Genomic DNA, 25230 nt, shown 5'->3' on the forward strand with positions numbered 1-25230 from the left:
TAATTTTTAATTAAAACATTTTATATACATATATAAACTACAAAAACATTTTTAACGTTGAAAATTAAAAATTTGCGAATAATGATTTTATTCCGCATTGTTAAGAAAAGATTATAAATTAATTAAAAAATTCATAAATTACAAATGACAAGTTTTATACCCAATCTAATACATTTACAAAGAAAAAATTATTTTTTCTTTTATAAATAAAGTAATACGTTGCATTTGCTACAATAGATTAAGCTACAATATAAACAAATAATAAAGCGCAATAAAAAATTAAAAATAAATTTATCGTTAAAAATAAATACTAATTCTTAATTGAATTGACAAATAAAAAAATTAATGAATAGAATGATATAGAAACATATCTCAAGGGAGGTTTTATTTTTGGGTTCTATACGTAGACTATCTTTAGCCACAAATTTCTAATTCTCCTGTATGGAGAAAATTTCATTTTCCTCAATACTTTACAGTTAAAACGTGACTCCCCCACGAGCATCCACTCCATCGTAAACACATGAATCGATTGATCCTCCGCGGCAAAAACAGAAGGTAGGGCCATCAGTTACTCTCCGTTGGGGTCGCTATCCAGTACGCTCTGTGACCTAAGTCAAATCATTCGCGCGTATATGTCGACACCAGCATACGACATATGCACGCACACTATGCGCACATATATATACACACATACATCTTTAGCATCTATGTATCGAGGCGTTATCCACCTTCCATATGACGCGACATAGCGTGGAGCGTACTGGCGGGCCCTCCTCGGTGGCCCTCTCGCACAGTCGCGGAAAAATCAATAGCGAACGTGGTGTGGTGCGGCGTGACGTGGCGGCGTCACTCTTTCAGGTGGCCGCTTGCCTTGTGCCTGTGCGCGGAAGGAAGCCAACAGCTTGGCAGACAGACGTACACAGGTAAGCAGGCTACCGTCCGTTCGAGCGCACACCAACGAAAACGAGTCACCTGCGAGGCACATACAGTCGTGGCAGGCGCGCGATCGAATTCCCGCCTTCCACCAGAACACGTATATATATGGATACACATATGTATGCATGTGTGTGTGTGTGTGTGTGTGTGTGTGTGTGTGTGTGTATGCTGCTGCGCAACGGTGGCATTGCGCACGGTGTTATCACTTATTGAAGCGGCATTAGGATTGTATACCTCTCCACCTTCTCTCTCGATTAAAATTTTAAGCTTTTTACATTCTTTTTTCTTAAATAAAACTCTACTTCACAATTTTCATTTAGTTAATTAATAATTCTGATTAAGTTTGATTATTGTTTTATGTCATTAATTATACAAATATTCAATAAAATATAATTTAATATTAATATTTAATATTTAATATTAAATTAATATATAATTTAATATTACGCGTATATCATATAATACAATAAAAATAGCTTTTGTGTAATTAATAAATTTATTTATTAATAAATAATCAGTTTTCAATTTTAGTCTTTATTCTTAAAAATTTTTCGAGATATATTAATATTTTTATTTGTGTTTTATAATCAATATTATTATAAAATGTTTTAATTTAATTTACTGCTATTAATCTAAAGAATTGATCGTTAATATTTTCAATACTATATAAGAAATCTTGTTTTAAGAATAGAAAAAAAAGCTTTAATTTTTCTTGAGATCAAAGAGTTTAAATTATGAAGCATTAAATAAGCATTTTTGCCAAATAAAATAAAAAATTTAACGTTACTAAAGCTAAAGTTTTTTGGAAGTTTTTTTTGCTGTTTTCGTATCCGTTTTGCATTTTTTCTCAACAAGTTTTATAACATTTTTGATTGTACGCCGGTTGTTATCAAGTACGCCGTATAACAACACGATGTAGAAACTTTATTACAGCAGTTTGAAAATTAATGTAAAACAAAGTTCTCGCAATTTGCACTATAATCAATAGAATACGTACTTCTCTACAGTTCTCCATCCAAAAGGCATTCAATGTTCAACGTCGTAAATTAAAAATGTGATTTTCATTCTACAAACAGTTGTATCGTACAACTGTTTCAACTCCGAACAGTTGCGTCATACCAGCTGCTACAAAGTCACGAGCAATCGCAAAAAATTGCGCAAGATTACATATAGTTACGGTTGATCGCCGAGAACAAAGGATGCTGATGAATGCGAATATAATGAATAGTACAATTACATATAATTGCTAACTTCACGCTTCTCTGTTTTGTAATTGATTTTGTAAAGCTGCTCGATAGAATCATGCATTAATTTCATTTAATTTCTGAATATCGCTCACCGAAGGATACATATTTGATATTTTCTGTTGTAATAACATAATAAAACATTATTCAGATCACTATGAAAGACGCACACATGCATTTTTTTCATTGATTTTTTATAAAACATCGTCGCTGTTTCTTTAGTACAGTAATATATGTATAATTTATAAAACATTGTGGAGTTTGATTAAAATTGTATTTTATACGTTATCAAAAAATAAATTTGATTTTCTACGAATGTCTATTAAAAAAAAAAAAAAAAAAGAACTATGACCATCTATCATATACACGTACAATCATGTGTTTCCATAAAATCTTCCTCCTCACTATCATTAGACCATTTCGAGCATGCATGTTGCATCGTGCTCGCATCATTAATGAGTGACATTCTACACGCGGCGGAGATACGCGCGTGTCAGCAGCCTGCGCGAGCACCTAAATACGCGCTTGCGCGCGCTATGACGCGCGAGAGTCGGAGACAGAGTAAGGGAGACAGACACGATATATACAGACATAGGCGCAGGGGATAGAGAACCAATATGGCGATAACACAAAAGTGTGAGGGAGAGAGGAGGAAATAAACAGAAAGAGGGTGAGAATAGTGTAGTCTCTCGACGGAAGGAAAGGAGGAGAAAAATAAGTGATATCTGATATTCAAGGGTGGTCTTCAATAAAGCGAAAGTAAAGAAAGGGGTGAGAGAGGGATATTGATAGTCTCGCGAAAGAAACGCATGAAATGCGAGATGGCTCGAAGTTACAACTGGAAAAGAAAAGAGAGAGAGAGAGACGGAACGAACGCCTATCGGAAGAAGGGGTGGATTCCACCCCTTTGCACGCGAGTACAGTCGGCGCCGTGCGCCGCCTTACGCCTTTAAACAGCAACTCTTGAGAAACTTACCTCATCTTCGCCGGTGGCCACCGTGTTAACGGAGTCCATGCTCTGCGATAGCGGCGCATCCATGATGCAGGCGAGTTTGCCGGACGGTCCGGGGTTGCCGGGGGCTGCGGTACGAGCGGGTGGCGGCGATGAGTCCACCGTGTCCCGTCTCGGTCGTTTTAAAGCGGGCGGCGTTATGGTTGTACCGGCGAAGACGACGGGCGCCTCCAGGACGTATCAGTAGAAAATAACCTTCCCTTCGTGAAAAAATACGGGGGCCGCGGCCGCCTCCTCCTCTTCCTCCTCTTTCTCCTCTTTCTCCTCCACGCCTTCTCTCCTTCCCTGACCCGGTCTTTCTTCTCTCTCTCTCTCCTGGTCGGCTTCCCCCTTTCTTCCTCCTCTTTTTTCTCCCCTTCCGTCTCTTCCTTCCTCGATTCTTCTTCCTCTTCTTTTTCGCGTCTTTCCGCGGCGCCGACCTCACTCACTTCTTCTTCCGCTTCCTGCTGCGGTTCTCCGATAGCGCCACCTCCGGCTACCCTACACGACGTCGCCGTCGTTGCACCTGTCACACGTTGCCGCTGCAAGGGAGTCGTGGCAGCGTAAAGGCGAGAGAGAGAAAAAAAAAGAGAGAGGGGAGAGAGAGAGAGAGAGAAAGAGAGAGCGGACAAGCCGTATGTGTGTACGAAGCGTGGTGCACGAACGTGTGCGGTCTGTTGCGCGTTTATGCGCCTGCGAGCGGCATGTGTATACGCCTGGCCTGCAGGTGTTGTTCCCACGCGTCTATTTTAGAGCAATCGATAACACCAGCAGCGTGTCCGCCACGGAGGAGGAGCAGGGCAGCACCCGATGAACGCTATCGGCCACGTCGGCGATGTTTCTCCTGTAAACCGGATGTTTCATCTATTCGATGAGCAACAGCAACCCATGCACCGGATGTAGCGAGCGCGTGCGTCCTATGACGTTCCGGCTGACAGATTCTAAGTCTGCTGCGTGAACGCGTTCGCGCGCTTACACGCCACGAAGAGGACAAGGACGACGGCGACGATGACGAGGATGACGAGGTTGTGCGAGTTGTATGACTTGTCACGCACCGGGTGCTTGACACGCAGCAACGCTCTGGAAAACCAGCGACGCTCGTAAGTCGCGGAGGCGAACGGGTAAGGTTCGCAGACGATGGGTTCGTAGTTGACGTATTTGTACTCCTCTCTCCCTCTCTCTCTCGTTACGGCCTGTCCCTCTATCACTTTATCGATGCGTTCCGTGTGATATTCGACCGCTAATTGTGGCGAATTTCATGCGCGAGCGCGGATGTGTTTCTTCGACGAGAGCGCGAGAGCTCCAGACGCGTAAAAGGGATCGTAATTCGGGGGCGGTGTCGAAAATGAAAAACGCGCAATGTATATATAGTCGAAACGAGAATGAACACACCACCGGCCAAGTATCAAGGCAAGTAAAGAGAGTGACAGTAATAATAATAAGAATTTTGTTACGTGAGCGCTGCGACACGACTAGTACGCAGGTTGCCGACAGACTGACGGAGCGTGAACAATCGTGATGGCGGTGAAACGGGCGCGCGGGCGCGCGGGGTCGCCGCGCCGCGAGGGTGGAGTGGGGTGGCCCGCGGGCCACTGGGTCGGGGTAGGTGAGTGGGTGGATGATAGAAAGAAGAGAGAAGGGAAAGGAGGAGAGGGCTTTGGATCGAGCGCCTGCGACGGGAACGAGAGGAAGGGAACAGGTCGCTCGCGATGGGGGGACGGAGAGGCGAGAAGCATGCGTCTGGAGGGGGGGGACTACATCGGCGGTTTCCTCTCCCTCTCCCTCGCGACTCGGAAAAGGCGACGGGAAAGCGGAGTTGCACTTGGCGAAGGGATGACCGCCGTTGCGAAGGGGAAACCATGCGAGGATAGGGGTGGATCGAGGTATCCGCACGTGCTTTTGCATCATCTTCGATAGAGGGAATTACTATACAAAGAATTTTGAGGAAAAAGCGAGAATACTCTTCGTCTGTCTCAAACGAGATCACGACAGTAGACAATAAAAAAAAAATAACAAAAGAACAAAAGTTTTTATTGCAGTTTAATAAATATAATAATTTAATTTTTATTTAAAATTCTTGCGCATCAATACATATTATCTGGAATAAGGAAAATAAAAAAAACTTGCAAATACGTTTGCAAGTTTTTTTTTTATTTTTTTTTTATTTAATAATGTAAAATACATCATCACTGAAAAAAATACAGTGTTAAATTATATAAATCAATTACTTGAAATTTACTTGAGTTTACCTGAAATTAGAAATAAATAATAGCTCTGAATATTATGGGCGTTTTATTTTACATTTGAAAGGAGAAGTAGGTTTCGACAAACGTATAGTAAAAGTATGTATAACATACTTGTGCAGCTCCATTCTACACGAGGAACTCTGTGACTGCACACTTTCCCCCGTAACTAACAGGTGGAAGCCGTTCAAAACGCGTAACTTTCCTCGAGATTAGCAGGTGAAAAACGCCCATGGCCGTGTCGCAGATGATTCAGAAACAAGCCCGGGAAAAGAGGTGGGAGAAATATAAAGCAGGGGCAGATGAACGATACATGAGCTGCTTTTGTTTCAACTTTAGTTTCAAAATTATGGGATGGCACCAGAATCCCGTTGGACGAAAGTGAATAATGTGTCCACCGTGAAAGGAGGAAAGAAAAAATACCGTTACATCGGTCATAATATATATATATATATATATATATATTCTTTTTTTAATGAATTGCTTAGCAGAATAATAAAAATACAATACTTATTAAAGCAAAAACAAAAATTGCACTTAACTCAAAATAAGTATTTAACATTTCTTAATTAATGAAAAACAGTAATTGTCTTTTGAATTATGATATTTGACCAATTATGATATTTCAATTTCACATTAAAGTAAACTTATATTGAAATTAGATTATCCCTTTTTTATCTAATGTGGATCTTTTTCCAAAATATATGAAATCAATAATAAGATAACTTTGTATTTGTTTGTAATTTATATTAAAAAATAAATTGATTAAAAAATTGTCACAAATACCATATATTAAAAAATTCAATGGTTCTTTTTTAGCTGAATATTTTATTCTCGCCCTTTTTTCACCCAACATATCGATCTAACATTAGACCATGAAACAAAATAACACCTTCGTGTCACGCCCCAGTCGTACGCAAATCGATTCAATTTCTATAAAACATCGCGAAGCAATCGTAAAGAAAAATTTGCGAGTCGCAAATTATTATTGCCAAACATGTAAAGCGGCATGGTTGCGTGTTCTGCATGTTCGAGTTGTATACCGTTAAACCGTAATAAGTAAACTGCATTATTGATAGTTTATTGCTTGAATCGAACGACGAACGATGGTACCACGAGGCACCAAGTAATGCATCAACATATATATGCGCCGACCGATCGACGAAAATATGCGGAATTATTTATTCGCCACGCGCAATTATTTCTGTATTCTTGGGTCGAACTATCGCATCGCGTTTATTATTTCATGAGGAACTAGATTCAATACCATATTAAAGTCCAAGAAAGTTTCCGTATTCTTTATGCAAATCTTTTCAGGTCACTTTTGCATTCCGATAAAAAAAAAATTATGTATACAAATTACGTGAAATAAAAAAAAATATTATTTAAATATTTTCTGCTTGTTTAAATATTTTAAATATTATTGTTAATGTGTAATTTAAAATTTTTATTAGAATTATATTTTAAATAAATTTTATTTTTTTTTTTTTCTGACAATATCTCATCAATTTCTCAATCATTTTAATTATAATAAATGATGAAAATATGTAATAATATTTAATTATTTATTTTAGAAATATACGTTAAGTGCAATAAATTTTAAAAATTATTAAAAATTCCAATAAAGATTTCGAAAATTCAAAGACGTGGATATATGCAAAAAATATATAATGACTAGATGCATTTTCATCAAATATAAGCAATATTATGAGTATATAAATATATTTTGCGCAGCATTTATCCACGATTTATTGTATAATACGGTAGAAAATATTTTAGAAGAATTAAAGCAACCGCCTCTTTCATAACATTTAATAGCGACAGAAACTCTTAATTCTTAATAAGACCCTAGGTATATATTTTTAATCACTTTTGTCAATGAATAATTATAATTTGTATAAGAAGTAATCAAATAAAAATAATTTATATATGTAGTTATTATAAAAGTGCATGTATTAAAAAATTATCTCTATTAATTTTATCATCAAAATATAATTGTATTATCTACAAATTTTGATTAGAATAAAGTAAAAAAAAAAAAAAATAAATAAAAAAAGTTTTGTTTGATAAATTTACATTTACTTTCATATTGTTGAATGTCTTCAAATGCACTTTAGGCTGTTAGAAATTCTTTCAATAATTTGAAAAAAATAGATTGCATATATAACAGAAAATAAATATTACATAATAGATTGTACATCATACTGTATATAATATAAGCTAAAAATAATACTTTCAATCCTTCATAATTATTATTTTATTTTATTGCTATTTGAATAAGCAAAACTAATTTCGTATCGATCCGTATGCGGAAATTATATCACGCTATCAAGGGTTAATACAACGACCCGCGAGACTTCCGATTAAGCGTTTCCAGAACATATTTCGATAGCCTCATAGGAGTTGCATACTCGTCCACGAGAGTTACTTGGATGCAAACTGACTGCTTGAGTTAGTCCGATTCCAACATCCAGTCTGAATATTTCATAAGGAGAGACTGGTCGATTTCCGTGCTTGTGGCAAACGCGGCCACGTTGCCGCGAAAATCGTTAGTCGGTGTATATAAATAACAGTAGTGTGATATTTGATACATGCAAGTATTAATTAATTCAGTACAAATAAAGAATATTGTTTATTCTTTTTTAATATTATACTTTTTTAAATTTTGCATTATAAAAATTGCATATGCAGCTTTTAATAGGATAACTGTTAATTTTGTTTTCAGAGAGAGAGAGAGAGAGAGAGAGAGAGAGAGAAAGAAAAAAAAAGAATTATTATATATGATATTTTCTCAAAATATCTTAATATCCTTAATTTTAATATATAACATAATTTTAAGAAAAGTTATCATTTGTTGCGACGTATTGTTTTTAATATAGAACTTAATTATTAAATTAAAAAAATTTTAAAAAGATTTATTTAAATTTGAATAGACAATAGAGTTTTTTTTATTTATTTACACTTTTAAGAATATTATAATTATTCATATTAAAAAACTATTTTTATCTTTATATTTTAATAAAGGAGAAGATTAGTTGGATGAATATGTCATTAAGTTTAAAATCAATTTTTCTAAAACATTCTCCATATGATATCTAAACTTTGATTACATCACATTAAACTATATAGAAGAATACGCCATTATGAATTAGTGACAATGCGATGAATCAGTGATCGTGCGATGATTTGACAGCAACTGCAAGTCGCAAATAATTTATGGCGAGCAATCATTTGGGTACAATTGCTACAAATTGTCGGCTTCCCTTACAATTCCACTTATTCATTGGAGAAAGATAGTAAAACTCTCCCTCCCTCTCTCTCTCTCTCTCTCTCTCTCTCTCTCTCTCTCTCTCTCTCTCTCTCTCTCTCTCTCTCTCTCTCTCTCTCTCTCTCTCTGTAATGATAATTATATTTACAAGAAATAGAATAGCGAGATATGTAAATTAATTCGTTAACAAACCACTAATAATCCCAATCAATGTATTTCTCTCAAAATACATGTAATGAAATGAGCCATATATCCATTAATTATTATTGAAATGTTAAATATTATATTTAACCAAAAATAAATTACTAGTACAAGCATTAAATTATTATATTATATATATATATATATATATATATATATATATATATATATACATATATATACAAAATTAACTCAGAAATGCGTTGTATAATGAATATTATTATTATGCATATTATACACAACGTAATTATGACTTTTTAATAAAACATTTCGTTGATATGGAAAGTGCATAGAACAATAAAATGTATGTACATACCTAGTGATGACCGCATCAATTGTATGTTGCTGCATTTTGGTGAGAATGCAAAGTGATATATCACAAAGACGATTCCAGAAGCGATTAGTCGATATCGACAGTGGCCAGAAACAGCAATTATACATAATATTGAATTATGATATGCCAATATTCAACACTTTTCACGAGAGACACTTGCGACAATTTATTGCATAAAAAGTTTCACATTTAGACAATAACAATCGACACGAAAAGTAGATTTTTATGTGGAATAATTTGAATATACGAACTCTGCAACTTGCCGCGACGCGAAATTGACCTAGATTGACCGCGATTCAAAATCTAAATGCGATACTGCGATTCTCGATATATCGAATCAGTCGAAGCAGCAAATAATTCATTACGCTTGCGCAAATAATGTACCATAGAGAATACATAGGACAGATAGATGTAAAAGGGATACGTCTTGTTCTCTTATTCTAACTCGGATCTTCTTCGGTTCCTTTCGGATAGGCTCGGTTCGGTTACATGCTTGTAATTGGTGGATAATGTTTCAAACCATCTGATGAACACCAAAATTGTTGGCGCTCTCTTTCTTCCCTCATACCTCATCGCAGAATAATCCCGTCTATGTATTTTATATGTTTATGCCTTGCGTCGTATGCTGAAAATTGGCGGGTAAATTGGCGAGCGTGTATACACATACAACGTGTAAATAATTGTATATATATACACAGTGTTATTGTCTATGAAAATTATTGAATAATGTATGAATACTTGTGATTTAGAATCGTTCAGGACGTAAATGATTCTTATGATAGTAGCAAGTAATATTTTTATCAAATTTTTAGTATTGTAAAGTACAAAAATAATATAAAAGCAAGGTTAGTCAGGCTTCAGTAATCTATTATCATAGAAGCCAGCTGATTAATCAATGATTAGCTTTAAACTCTTATCAGTAAATATTCATTTTTATTCCCAAGTTATAATATTCTCTATATATAAATATTCTTATATGTAACTATACATATTTAATATTAAACAACCTTAACCATTAACACCATTTATAATGATCATTATTTAATTAACTATTTAACACTGCTTTATTTCTATAGATATGTATAAATATGTTTTTACCCTAATAAACTTAAATATAATAATTTATGGGAGTTTAATCTCAGAATATACTTACAGATATGTTAAATAAATATTTATTTTTTTTTTATAGGATTTGAAATATGGAGCATGAAGACAGTGATTCTGATCTGGATATTTTAAATAATCTTATATCAAATGATATTGAAGAGACAGGCATTGGAGAGAATAATATTGAGCAATCTAAATATCCTGAACAATCTAAACAGCCTCAGAAATCGAAATCACTTGAACCAAAGAAGACTTTAACAGAATTGCAGTTTAATTTCTTAGATTCTAAGCCTTGTAATATAGAAATAAATAATGAGGATAAATCAGTTAATGATAAAATTATCAATGGATCTTATGATGACAAGCTTGACTCCTCGGATGATGAAGATAGGCGTTATTTTGAGGAGCAAAAATATTCCAATTATGGACGTGAAATAAAGCAGCTGCTAAAAGAGCACTCCCCTCTGAAGATTGAACAACCTGCAAAATCACAACAAAATAATATTTTTAATAATAAAAATAAGACTTTTGATTTTAATAATACCATAAAGGATATCAAAAACGATAGTATTACAAAAGATGTGTATAGTGATCCCTTCTTTGGAATAAGAATAATTAGTCCTCTCATATCTTCTGCTGAATTGAAAGAACGCATGAAAGACAAGATAGCTGTAACAATATCAAGAGTAAAGAATCACATTATTTCTGATAATATGCATAATGATTGGGTGATTGCCGGTGTATTAATCAATAAATCAGCTACAAGAACCTCGCAGAAGGGAACTTCTTACTGCATCTGGAAAATAAGCGATTTGTCCGACGATTTGAAGACTGTGTCTATCTTTCTATTCAGTAATGCCTACAAACAGTTATGGAAAACAATCACTGGCAGTGTGATAGGTATCCTCAATCCGAACGTGCTCGAAAATAAGGATAACATCGATCAAGCAAGTTTATCGATCGACAATCCTCAGAAGCTGATGGTTTTTGGTAGATCCAAGGATATGGGTAAGTGCAAATCGATCAAAAAGAACGGCGAACCGTGCACTGCGATTGTAAACACGAGTCGATGCGAGTATTGTGTCTATCACGTTAAACAGGAATATAAAAAATGTGCGCGACGAGCAGACTTACAATCGAGCAACAATGCATATGGATTCACTGGAGATGCATTAAAACACATGAATAAGCAAACTGGTACACGAAAGCCTTATAATGGTTTGGCGCCGTTCGTACCAGTATTGGCTAAACGCAATGAGAAGCTATACGAGAAGGACCGTGCTCGTTTGGAATTACTATCCGAAGCCACTTCGAGCAATGGTATTAAAAAAACGAAAAGTGATTTGAAACCAGAGATTAATGTGGATATTAAGAAGAAGAAGGTAGCTGTGGAACTGACGAGCGAACAGTCGAGGAAAGATTTCGAACGACTCAATAAATTGAGAGGCTGGCAACCTTCAAAGCAAGTAATAGTACAATCAACGCCCAATGGACCAGTTCTGTGCTCCAGTCCAGTGCATTCAAAAGAAAGTAATTATACGCCAAGCAAACCTAAAAGCAATCATGTAAATAAGACGATTAGTTTGGCCTCTTTGTCTTCAATTCCGCGACTGGGAGCGGGATGTAATCAAAGTACGATAGATTTCTCCGAACCTATCACCAAGCAACAAATTCGTACCGCCAAAATGAATGCAATCAAATGGGTGCAGGAGCATGGGAAAATCAAAGCAAAGGATCCCAATCAAATACATCTAAGTCCAAAAGAGAAGCACAATAAAAACGCGAAACGTCAGAGAGAGAACGATGTGAAAGAAGAACAGAATACAAAAAAAATAAATGTAAATGACAAATTTAAAGAGATTCTAGAAGTCAAGTCTTCGCATACAGATTTGATTGAAAAATCCTATGATGAAGAAAAAGAGAAATATTTTGAAAAATTAGAAGTGAAAGAAAAAATGGAAGAAAAGATGATGAGCACTTTCAAAGTTAATTGCAAAGCTGTAAGGTGTGCGATATGTAAGTACACAGCCTTTTCAGCATCGGACATGTGTAAGGAACAGAGACATCCGTTCCGTGTGATCGACGCTGTTAAAAGGTTCTTCAAGTGCGCCGATTGTGGCAATCGGACTGTCAGTCTAAATCGTATGCCATCGCACAGCTGTAGCAAGTGCAGCAGCTCGAATTGGGCCAGGGCGGCAATGATGGATGAGAGGAAGACCGTTATCGCCACAGAAACTCTGTCGATACGCGGCTCCGAAGAAAAATTCCTAGGTTCAATCGTGAAAGACGCGAATCTCAACCTTCTCGTCCCAGATGAAGATTAGTAAATTCGATTATTGCTGATATTTTTGTTAGATTAATATATTGTAAGTAATTTATTTAGTAAAATTAAAAAAATGAAGACATGATTGGTCAAGATGTAAACTAATAATATGTCTTATGTACACCAACGATAAAATGTATAGAATTTAAAAACTCAAGTAGTGTTGGAATGCTATGATATTGTTGCCAAGATATATTAATTCATTATAACTATTATTTTTTAATAATTATTTTTTAATAATTATCTATCTATGATGAAAATACATAGAAAATTTGAAAATCATGAATTTACTATCTGAATCAAATTATCAATTAACTTCAGCTAAAATTGATAGAACGACGCGAATCTTGCGACTAATATACTTACTCTTATATATCATATTTATATTATATCATATTTTATATCTTAGAATCTACAAATACAGAACATTTGATATCCTTTTGTTTATTGTCAGTATTATCAATTTTCTTTTCTTTTTTTTTCACTTTATGAAAAATGTACAAATATAAAGAAATTCTAAAAGTGTATCTCTTGCACATTTCCGAAATGAAATACATCGAATTCTCTCCGTCCGAAATGTACACAGCGAGCAGAAACGTTTTGATATACAACCAGGTACAACAATCGTATAAAAAACATTATCATCTCGATTACTTGCTTCATTAAATTACGTTTGAGAATTATATTTAGGCTGAAAATCATTATTTTCGTTCCCGTTCGAAAAAGCTTTCTCATACAAAGATACCTTTCCTCCGAAAAAAGTACTCTGTTCCTTTCCTTCGTACAAGAAAGATACGAACTGTGTAAAAAGATGGGCATCAGTAAATTTTTAAATATAAAGAACTGTAATTGGGATCCGAAAGCATCGCATTGATATAAGCTATTATAGATTAATATTATATAACATGCAATAATACATTTAAAAACAATATAAAATGAATTTTCCGCGACGTGTTATGTCAATATAACTCCGGACATTAATAACTATCTGTTTGTATGAGAAACATAGATTGTATTTTTTCACTCATATACTGTTTAATATCCTATGGTTGTCCACAATTCTATTCGGCATTTTATATTACAATGTGTGTGACATGTTATTTTCTTCCTTTTATATAAAACTTCGAGTAAAATATGCGTGAGAAAAGGAAGATTAGAAATAATTGTTATTCAATAAACTTCGGAGTATTACTTAGAAATAAAACATTAATTTATTGTTATTTCAAAAAACTTTATCTTTTTTAATACGTCATAATCGATTTATCATAGCTGTCATATCTCATATATACATACATAATTATTAATTGCCCAAAAATTATTAAATTAATATGAAATATATTATATAAATACATAATCAATTCTCATATATCTGCATAAGAGAAGTTATATTAATAAATTAGATATATACTATTTTTTTTTTTTTTTTTGGAAAAAGTCTTGATAAAGGATCTTTTTTTGTCATTTCACATTAATGCATGTATATGTGCGAATATGTGTATATGGAATGTTTTAAAATCATTATTTCAATCTTCCTTTTTATCACCTGACAAAGCATAGATCTCACAGGAAATGAGCAGCAATACCATCGAAATTTTTTTTTCCGGTCCTTAGTTATAATCCCATATTATATATGCTTCAATGTAATCCATCAAAAACAAACTTTACTTTAAGATAGCGCAAATCCAACGTGGTACATATATATGAAAACGCGTAAAGAATTATAATAAAATTATATCCATGATATAGAATTTGATTAAGAAACTTTTACGATTACGTTCTCGTATTGCTGTCAGATATGAAATCTAATCAAGTATTAAGGAAATTAGTTTCGATTGAAGGACACATTTCACTGACAAAACACGTGGGAACAAAATAATCAATGATGAATATGTTGTTAGTAGATTATATGCTTGCAGAGATCAGAAGAGCAAGCCATAATGTACGTCATCGAGTTGATTAATAAAGCAATTCGCGTGGACATTTCCGTGTACCTTTATAGTTAGACAAAAATTACAAAGCTTTTCTTACTCTCCTTCTGTTTCTTGCTCTCATTCTCTCTCAATAATTTATATTTATCGAATTCTTAATTTATTAGCTTGCATACTTAAATCAGATATTCTGCTTAAGCAGAAACGAAGTCGCACCAGTGTATAGAAATAAATAACTATCTAGACTCCTAGTGAGATGTTCACATATAAAAATTTGAGAAGAAACGTTAAGCCGGTAATTAACATCTGGGTATCTTGAGAGATAATACACAGATACAAATTCGAACCATCGCGCCACTCTGAAATTCGTTGTGCACATATCGCAAAATTGGATCTCTCTCCAACGTTCTACTTTGATGAAGCTCTCTTCTGTGCCTGTTTTTATCTTTGTGGGAGGTGTACATCAGCATGATATTACAGATATAATGTAAATACATCATTAACGGTATACTTTTCGTCAGGAGATTCTTTGAGGATCCTTCCTTTTTATATAATATTCTTTCATCAAAGGATACTTCACCAAAATTGCACGTTACATTCTTTCCACATTTATACATACATAGCGTCGTTAATTACAAAGGCATCATACGAATAAGCGAATTAAATTAACATTGTTAAAATAAATTTCGTAATATCTTCAATATAACTGCCATTCAAATGTTGCGGGAAATATCTTCCTTTTTTATTAAAGTGCACCACTATAACAATGAAAAAGTTATTTTAATATACTTTTGCGAAGCGTTTTTTTATGTACAATTGTGTGAATGTACAAAAATCTAAGAGCCAAGAGCCAGCAACGGAGCAATGTAGAATTGCGAGGAATTATCTGTTCTTATGTTTACAAGTGTGTATCACTGCATAAGACGGAAATACTTCATTTACTCCGTGGGTCGTGTACGCGACCTCAACTTATGTCTAAGGCAACTGTGCCATTTTTAAAAATTGACATCTATTTACAGAACTTTTTTCGTTATCGTTATATGAATTTTTCAAATCGGTGTAGAATATACGCAATGTATGTTCATAATAATCAGTTTATTACAGCTCTTCTTCCAGGATTAAATCTGAACAAAATAATGCTATACAGCCGCTCTTGTAGTTCAAATACTCATTCCTCGTAAAATCTATGATAAGATGATAAACATCAATTTAATATAAAATTACAACCGATTATCATATATTATACAACAATTGTATTCGGCACTGTAGAGCATGTAGTATAATTGTTTAAATGAATCTCTGTGTAAATAATTAAGGACCATAAATCGTAATACAAGGTAGTGAATGTTATGAGAGTAGGCAGGTATCAAGCTGGCTTAATTAAATGTGACAGTCTTCGAATTGCCTTTTCTTTCATAGACATGAATTATATAGCCACGCCATATATCAGTTGGTGCTTTTCTTTTTCATGTATCGATTTTGCGATCTGTTTGATAAATTCAATAAGTTCTAGACAATAATTTCGTGACGATCGCATATACTGCATATGACAAATTTTGAAACATGTCCGTCTATGCTTCTCTCTTGGGACAGTATGCAAAAGAGAATATACACTTGTGTCCCTCCAGCTTTTCCCAAAGCTAAAATAACTGACTTTACATCCACCTGTTCGCACAAAATTATCTCACAAGAGGCTATATTCTAATTTTAATATATATATTTTGTGAATTCTTTATTAATTATAAATTTTTTAATATTTATTTTTTACTTGCTTCGTCCAATTTTATCGCAATTCGTCAAAATTTTATATTTTGACATCATAATTATAACTTTTACGAATTATTTGACCATGATACAAATCGATTTTTTTGGATCACATACGATATGATTCCACATTTTACATGCACAACTTATTGATCAACATAAAAGTGTGTCATGGAGAAGGAAGAAGTAAAAAGAAATGCGTTATCAATTTTCGGCAAATTTGCGACAGATGAAGCTTTTTTGTCTTATATATAAATAGCCTCTCGTGATTTTGCCATTTTCTTATCTTACCATGATATATTAAGAATCTAAATTTTTATGTTTTGACGAAGCACAAGTAAGTGCGGAAATGTTCCAAATATTGTTTATTGTTAACTATTGTCATTTCAAAATAAATAAAAACCCAATTATTGTTCATTGAAGCCTTGTAATGATTTTATTTGTTTAAAATAACTAAATATCGGTTGAGTCATGGACTTAGTAATCGTCCAAATCAAAGCTATCGATTTCGATGTCATCCAGCTGCATACTTTGAAAGTCCACCTTGTACCGCAAGATACCTGAAAAATATATATTTTAAGAAATACATTCTAAATAACGATGACTATTTCTCGCTTAAAGATTTCCTTTGCTAAAACAATAAAATATACTTTTATATACGCGTAAAACACTCATTATACTCGTAAACTCATTATTAAATAGATAGCAAAAAAACAACTGAAATACTAAAATAAAACAAGATAAATAAAAGCAGATATATATAAATAAATAATTAAAAATATACAATTTACAGCATATAATGTCTACAACACCAAATCTGTTAAATTATATAAAATGGAATCAAATTGACATTTTATTAACAATGCTTAAATAGAAAATGTTCTTTTTTATTGTATTTGTAATATAGTAAAGTAAAACATTAGAAGTTGTAAAACATATATAAAACTTAAAGAAAGCAGATAGAAAAAACTATTTATAATTCAAAGCATTATTCATAGACAGAAAAAATAAAACTTGATTAGTAGAATATTTTATTATGAAATTAAAAATTATATCATTATGTGTGAAGGCACGAGTTGTAAATTAACATTATATGTTTATGTAAATATAGAATAATTATATATTTTAGAGTGCTTGTAATGACCATAAAGAAATAAATAACGAAAATTTACACTCTTGTATTAATAAATTTGTCATAAATTAATATTTGAATAAATATTAATAAGACATAAAACTATGTGTATGCGTTTGTGTGTAAGAAAAATTATGTGTGTATTATAAAATTATAAAAAATGTAAAATATTTAAAGATTAATGAAATATTAATAAATTTATAAAAGAAAATATTACTTATCATTTTAAACTTTATTATGACTGCACGTCAATAATATCGATTTTTAATTTTTATTATTTAATATTAATAAAAAACAGATATTATAAATTGTACCTTTTTCCCAATAAGCTGCAAGCTAATAAAAATAAAATACCGATTAGTACTTGAAGATATTAAATATTTTTTAAATTGTTTCTAAAACACTTATTAAACTATTTTAAGCAATTGCTGTGTGTGTGTGTGTGTGTGTGTGTGTGTGTGTGTGTGTGTGTGAGAGAGAGAGAGAGAGAGAGAGAGAGAGAGAGAGAGAGAGAGAGAGAGAGAGTCATATAAATATACTTGTAAATATCGTGTATAAATACATGATACTTATATGTTCATTATCAAAAATAATATTTCTTGTTTCCCATATACATGGAAACTTTCACATTTGCATTTAATTTCTGATATATTTTTTATCTAACATATTAGGACATATTATCTATGATAATAAACTCAACCTTTATAATTCTTATTATAACATGCAGATGTAATCATTGGAAATGTGTATTAAACTGATTGTATATTAAATTATGGTTTTCTATTTTACATTATATATAAGCATGAATAAAGTGTATATCAATACAAAAGTATATCCAGTTATGATATAAATTTATAATTTAATATGTAATATTTATCATAAGACTATGATCTGAAACCTCGTGTGTAAATTATTATCCATTACTTCAATTATTCATTACAATTATAAATTTTATAAAAAATATTTTGATATTCATGAAAATACTTCAAATAAAACATAATAATCTATTACATTATGCACATACATTATTTTCATATTTATAAAAATTACATTGTTTCCTTTTTTCACTAGAGTAAATGTGATAATACCAGTAAAATGATACATTTTACAAAAGTTGAATTTCGAAGCATTAAATTTCTACTTGAAATAGTATTGAAATACACATATTGAAGGAATACATGCGCGATTATTAATGTATAATCAAATCTACAACGTCTATAGCATAATTATAAAAGTAAAATTTGACAAAATATTTAAATATTAGAAAAATGGCAGAAAAATAAAATTAAGGAAATATAATATCAAAATCATGTCAAATTCATAATACAGAATCTTACTTGTGTAAAGGGACTGATGGTAAATATTATAAAGAATATCGTGCAAATCAAGATGTTTGATATTTACTATAATATATATTACAGTATAATAAAAGTAATATAATGATTTGAAAGTTGAAAATCAGATAGATACACACACTACATGTGTTTCCATTTAGCTCTCTTATGTAACTCATATACTAAGTGAGTGATGAATCAAGAATTATCAGATCATAGTGTATATGTATATAAGATGCTGTATATTTAGAAAGTCATCTTCAATGAGATAAACATCGATATTTTTAAGTTGAGACAATATACAATGAGTAGTTAATTTTTAATGATAATGAAACTACTAACATTACTGACTAGAAAAACTCACATTGACATTTAAAAGCGTTATTAATCAGTTTATAACATTCCTGTATACGACCTTTCGTTCACAACAAATTTTCGGTGAATATGATGTTACTATATATCTTTTGCTGCTCAAAGATGAAACGTGGTTAATGAATATGAAAGAATATTTGATATCAGGCAAATATTATCTTTCCATTGAATCAACCACTGTGTATTGCGTCTACTTCTCCAATTATAAGACTAACAGTATACAGATTTAACGACATGGCGTAAAAAATAGAATAGAGGAACTGAAAGATTTCAACTCACCCCTCATATATAAACATAGAATTATTCGTAGATATATGTAAATATATATATGCAAGATTTTCTTTATTTGCATTTACCATCAAGAAAGAAAGAAAAAAAAAACAATGAAAGTGTTCTCAGACTTCTTTTTTATTTATGAAAACAATAAACAGTATACCCTTGATAAACATGAACTAAAAATATCTATTACCACATCCAAAATTATTGTGAGAGAGACATATATGCATATACTACAGATCTGTACAAAAAAGAAACAAACTATTTAGTGAGAAACCCAATGGAAGAAACTGAAGTTTTCTTGGACAAATTTATCTTTATATTTAAATTGATTCATAAAAAGCACACACATATATCTAATAATCATAAATATTATTTTTTCATCATCAAACAATGTATGTAATTTCTTATATATATATAGAGAGAAGATCTTAGAAAGACTTATATAATACTTGAAACTTATATAATTAGTTATAATAGGCTAAATTTTCTTATGTAATAATATGTTGTTAATGAAAAGCAATATTTACATTATAAAAAAGAAGATAAGAATAATTAAGCATTTTTTCGAGTATAAAGCTTGATTATATAAAGTAAAAATAATATCTTAACAAGAAATTTGGCTAATTATATGCATTTGGAGATCTATACCAATATAACTCCATTTTTTAAAATTTTATTAAATTATTTATATTTACATCATCAAATATTTATGATGCAAGAGTGAAATCAAATTTAATTGATAATAAACGAACAATGATAAATTTGTCCAGCTTTGCAAATAAAATGTTCTATGATAGACGAGATGTAAATGAACGCACGCAAGACAGAAAGAGCTACCTGGTTGATTCTGAGTAATTCACGGATGAAATTAGTAATCATCGAGGTCAACATCATCAAGAGGCTCATCAGCCTGCAGAGACTGGAAATCAACTTTGTAGCGGAGGATTCCTATGCACCAACATATATACTCCATAGTTAAGTATCAGTATGATGAAATTTACTTTCCATGCAAAAATAATCTTTGCTTGTGTCTAGCGTCATAACGTTAATCTGTATCGGCTTTTGAGGATTGTGAACCCAAAAAACGCAACTACACCATAACTTGTCAATGTGTGTGAAGTATCACAGTAAGTCAATGCGCAAATTACATTAGAGAAAGCCTAACATTTATACGATATTGTTCAGAATGTTTCATAAGAATATGTTTTTGATTCTTTTCTTTAGTTTTAATTTTTCTTGTTATACTTTTTATTTTCTTCAATCCTTTTTCACTTATACGCTTTCTTGGAACCACTTAGTGTATATATACATTTCGCAGTACAGTGTATATACATACATATATACATACATACATATATACATATATATATATATATATATATGTGTGTGTGTGTGTGTGCGTGCGTGTGTGTGTGTGTTTCCATTATCAATTTTCGGCAAATTTGCGACAGATGAAGCTTTTTTGTCTTATATATAAATAGCCTCTCGTGATTTTATATATATGTATGTATATATATATATATATATATATATATATATATATATATATATATATATCATGAAATTACAAATAATAATAATAAACATATGTATAAAAGAGACTCACCTCCAATGCCACCAAAACCTCTGACAAATTGAGATCCTTCCTGCGATTTGTCAGTGATAATTTCCAAGGTAGCACCAAAACTCTTGTAATTATTTGCAAGCCATTCAAGCAATGGTTGACATTCTACAAGTTCCAGTTCCACCCCGCTCTATGAAAATAGAAACAAAAAAACATGTAGGATATTTTATTTTAAAAAGAATTGTAAACTAATCAAAAAATATATTCCTATCTTGTAGCAATATTCGAGTTTACCTCCTTATCTGTAAAGTGAGTCTTATCCTTTTCTTGTTCTGGCGTTAAGTGCAAAACTTTCTCTTCCGCGTTTGTGTGATTTTTCAAAACATATCGTTGAATATCTAAATTCTCCCAACAGATTAGAGTTTCGACACTACCTAATTCTAAGGCTCTCAATGTGTCTTCTACACCAAAACAATACTTTCCAGTTTCTTGAGAAATTTCATCAAAGTAACGACCTAATTAAAAAAAATATATTTATGATATTGCATCATTGAATATATTATATATGTACACATATATCTACTATTACTATATATATATATATTTAGAACATAATATCTTTACCAATCAATTTTTTCTCTTGGATAAACTTCACATTTTGCAAAGATTCGGCTGCTAACTCAATGGCCTGATTAAAACCATTTTCGCCACCATATGATACATCAACCAGTTTTATAACCTTAGCTTGTAATCTCTGAAAAAAGAAAAAAAATTACATTATTTAAAAAATAAAACAACACCTACTTTGATCTTGCTACATATATAAATGTACATTAAGAAATTAATTGAAAATAACATATTAATTTAAAAAAATTGCTTACTGGATCAAACATATCAGATTGACTAAGTTCCGTCTTGAAGTCGGCACTACCCGCGAGAATCAATCCAGCGATATTAGGTTTATCATTAGTAATATATAATTGAGTAGCGACTTCAGCTACTTTTCGAACATAATTATGCCGCTTTTCCATACGTAATCGGGCAAAACGCAGCGCAGATTGACCTCCTCTGCCTAAAATTGATAATTTTTACAACACCTGATATATATCCAATCTATCTTATTGATTCTTGAAAAAGTGATGAAAATAAATGATTTTAATATTTTCTTTCTCAATATTTGAATATATCATACATACCATGTTTCTTGGGAAGGTCCACAGTAAATTTATGTAATACTTCACGTGTATTACCTTGTAATGTACCAAACAATGCTCCATTACCATCCATAACAATAAAACCAAATTTGTTATCATCAGCAAGTAATGCCGTGAGTGCTTCTGTATGAAACTGTAAAATGCAACACAATTTATACAAAAATCATACATAAATATAGCAGAACACATATGCAAATATGAGATTACTATAAAACATACCTTATTATCACAAAGATATAAAGAAGTATTAATAGGCTTGAAAGGTTCAAAATCGATGTTGACTTTCTTTTCTTTCCCTTCTTCAGTTACAATAGTTCCACAATAAATTACCAGGCCATTTGGAGGCACTAAAAAATGTATTAATATTTATAATTAATGGTCATAAATAGTAATATTGCACACATAAATAAATGACTTAAAGGTAACATATTTTCCTATATTTAGAAAGAATTAAATATATTGTATATAAAACTGTATATAAAACTAGATTCTCATATACTGTTGTATTAATAAATAAATATATTTTAATATTAATAAAAAGTATAATTACCTTTAGTATATAGCTTTAGCCTATGCTGTACCGATGTGATTGCACCCAAAACAGATAATCTATTTACACGTGACTTAATATTCGATGCCGTGCCAAATTCATCCGCCAGCATCTTGCTTACTCTTGATATTTGGTCCTTTGGAGGTATGATTAATGAAATCATACTTGTACCATTCCTGCAAAGACATATACATGTTCTAAAATATTTAGATGCTCTTGAATATCATTAAAAAATTGTTGTGAAGAAATCTTCATATGTAAGCCATTGCTCTAATCACGAGACTTACATATTTTTTCTACAACATAAGAATTTCTGACAAAATTATATTAACCAAGGTTAACACATCTATCGATTGCAATAAGATCGCGACCTTTTAAACGCAGCGCACGGCGAACGACCACATGCTCTGCGAAGCCATATGTCAGGACGGCCCGCGCGATGGTAACAGCTGACAGTGTAAGACAAGACAACGTTGGCGCCGACCTACTTACCCTCTGGCCATCTCGAGGCTCTTTATGAGCTTTTTGATCTTCCAGATCTCGACATTGCGGTCGGCGGAGGTCTCCTCGTTCGACATCGCTGCTGGTGTGCGAGGGGACGCGTGGTCGCGGCGTTACAACGTGCCCAATGCTGGGGATTTATCGCTGTCGCGCGCACTCTAGCTGGTCCGTTGGTGGACGATGACGACGATGAAGACAACAACGGTGACGAGCAGGCAATGTGGCCCGCGCGTCGAGGAAGCCGGGAACGATGGATTTCTCTACGAAAATCACACGATCGGAATATTATAGATAGCTATGAGATACCGCACCGATCCAGTTCGCACCGGATTATATCAACCACGACAAAACGTGGTCGACGACATAGCCATTCAACGCAGGGGCGGTCGTCCGTTCATTCTCTCCGCCCAATGTCGCGCGCGCGCGGGCATTAAACGTTTAAGCACGCGCTGTAGAACGGCCACCTTCGCACGCGGCTGTTCCTTTTGTTCACTCACTTTTCGGGAGATCGTTACACGGTGCGATTAGATGCGCCGATGCGGATGTCGTGTACGGCGGGATGGCTTTCTTCAACGGCGACACAGCTCGTGACACAGCGAGTACCACGCGAGCCTCGGAATGCACACGTCGGCCATGCGATGGCACAGCGGAAACGTCAGTGGACCACGGTGGACGTGCCGTACCACGAGACAAAATGGGAAGCACAAAAAGACTTCGAGGCCGCCCGCCCAGTCGCATACGAGCGTAACTCGATCGCAAGTCGCGTTCGCATTGATCGGAGAGCGCCTTGTATCTTGTACCACAGATTAATAGACAGGTAGCCAAAGGCCCGCATGAAGGCGCGACCGGCATTTCCCTGCAACACACTTTGCTTCTTATCGACTCACTTTGCTCCTGCGGTTTGAGTCTGGGCTAAATTCTGTTGATTTTATCAAAAGACTTTGCCCCTGGTTCGAGTCCAGGCTAAATTCCTTTGATTTTATCAACAGACTTTACTCCTGGTGCGAGTCCAGGCTAATTCATCATGAGACCAATGAAATGTGAGAGAGACTTGCCTCTTATTGTCTCGCTCGCTCCTGAGACAATGATAAGAGTGAGCGAGACAATGACAAAAATGAGCGAGAGGAAAATAGCAACATGCAAAGAAGATTCGAGGATCAAGATCGAGCTTTTATGAATATTCCTCTTTCGCTCACTTCTGTGATTGTCTCGCTCACTCTTATTGTTTTATTATCAGAAGCGAACGAGACAATAATAAGAGCGAGTGAAAAAAAGAATGGCAAAGGCTCGATCTTCGTATCTTCTTTGGACGTTGCTATTTTCTTCTTGTTTGCTTCTATGATTGTCTCATTCCTATATTGTCTTACTTGAATTCATATATTCGTCTTGCTCACTCTCAATGCTCATCTAGTTCGCTACAAGCTTGTTGCCGACAAGTGAGCGATGAGTAGTTAGAACAAAATTTGTAAAAGGGAGATAAATATATTATTAAACAATAAAAATTTATTATTAATTTATTATTAATAAAATTTTATTATTATTTTTATTATTTTCAAGTGATATATTTACACATATAAAAGAAATTACACACACACACACACATATATATATATATATATATATATAGAGTCTCGCTCACTCTTATCATTGTCTCAGGAGCGAGCGAGACAATAAGAGGCAAGTCTCTCTCACATTTCATTGGTCTCATGATGAATTTGCCTGGACTCGCACCAGGGGCAAAGTCTGTTGATAAAATCAAAGGAATTTAGCCCAGACTCAAACCAGGAACAAAGTGAGTCGATAAGGGGCAAAGTGTGTTGCACGGAAATGCCGGTCGCGCCTTCGTGCAAACCTTTGGCTATCTGTCTAATTAATCTGTGATTATGCCTTACGTCTTGTGTCGCCTACGCATTGAATCGCGGTAGCGACAATTGCGGACGCGCAC

The 25230-nt window shown here is 33.2% G+C and overlaps 3 protein-coding genes across 9 annotated transcripts in view; 1 reads left to right on the plus strand and 2 right to left on the minus strand.

Annotated features, from left to right (window-relative positions):
* Window positions 1-4657, minus strand: part of LOC126850919 (protein couch potato-like) — a 74610-nt gene extending 69953 nt beyond the window's left edge. For both annotated transcript variants that reach the window (XM_050594417.1, XM_050594400.1), the window contains exon 1: window positions 3157-4657. In XM_050594417.1, coding sequence (XP_050450374.1) covers window positions 3157-3219 — 63 coding nt within the window. In that variant the 5' untranslated portion in view covers window positions 3220-4657. The remainder of the gene's footprint in view (window positions 1-3156) is intronic.
* Window positions 4658-9811: 5154 nt separating this feature from the next.
* On the plus strand, window positions 9812-13332 carry LOC126849981 (protein MCM10 homolog). 3 transcript variants are annotated; one of them, XM_050592516.1, is made up of 2 exons: window positions 9812-9856; window positions 10407-13332. In XM_050592516.1, the coding sequence occupies exon 2, from the start codon at window positions 10417-10419 to the stop codon at window positions 12646-12648; it is 2232 nt and encodes a 743-aa protein (XP_050448473.1). In that variant the 5' UTR covers window positions 9812-9856; window positions 10407-10416; the 3' UTR covers window positions 12649-13332. The 3 variants fall into 3 exon arrangements, with proteins under 3 accessions (XP_050448473.1, XP_050448453.1, XP_050448463.1); XM_050592496.1 differs by lacking the exon at window positions 9812-9856 and adding an exon at window positions 9863-10062; XM_050592506.1 differs by lacking the exon at window positions 9812-9856 and adding an exon at window positions 9870-10005.
* A 191-nt stretch (window positions 13333-13523) lies between these two features.
* On the minus strand, window positions 13524-24091 carry LOC126850695 (eukaryotic peptide chain release factor subunit 1). 4 transcript variants are annotated; one of them, XR_007687571.1, is made up of 11 exons: window positions 23277-24091; window positions 22785-22960; window positions 22454-22581; window positions 22217-22367; window positions 21902-22092; window positions 21645-21774; window positions 21315-21535; window positions 21063-21210; window positions 20294-20404; window positions 17786-17807; window positions 13524-16899 (listed from the first exon to the last, which is right to left on the minus strand). XR_007687571.1 is itself a non-coding variant. In XM_050593964.1 (10 exons), exons 1-9 carry the CDS (start codon window positions 23360-23362, stop codon window positions 20325-20327), a joined length of 1311 nt encoding a protein of 436 aa, XP_050449921.1. In that variant the 5' UTR covers window positions 23363-24091; the 3' UTR covers window positions 13524-16899; window positions 20294-20324. The 4 variants fall into 4 exon arrangements, 3 of the variants coding, with proteins under 3 accessions (XP_050449921.1, XP_050449913.1, XP_050449903.1); XM_050593964.1 differs by lacking the exon at window positions 17786-17807; XM_050593956.1 differs by lacking the exons at window positions 17786-17807; window positions 20294-20404 and having other exon boundaries at window positions 23277-23543; window positions 23779-24089.
* Between the last annotated feature and the right edge of the window lie 1139 nt (window positions 24092-25230).

This window comes from Cataglyphis hispanica, chromosome 1 (genome assembly GCF_021464435.1).
Source record: "Cataglyphis hispanica isolate Lineage 1 chromosome 1, ULB_Chis1_1.0, whole genome shotgun sequence".
Lineage (NCBI taxonomy): Eukaryota > Metazoa > Arthropoda > Insecta > Hymenoptera > Formicidae > Cataglyphis > Cataglyphis hispanica.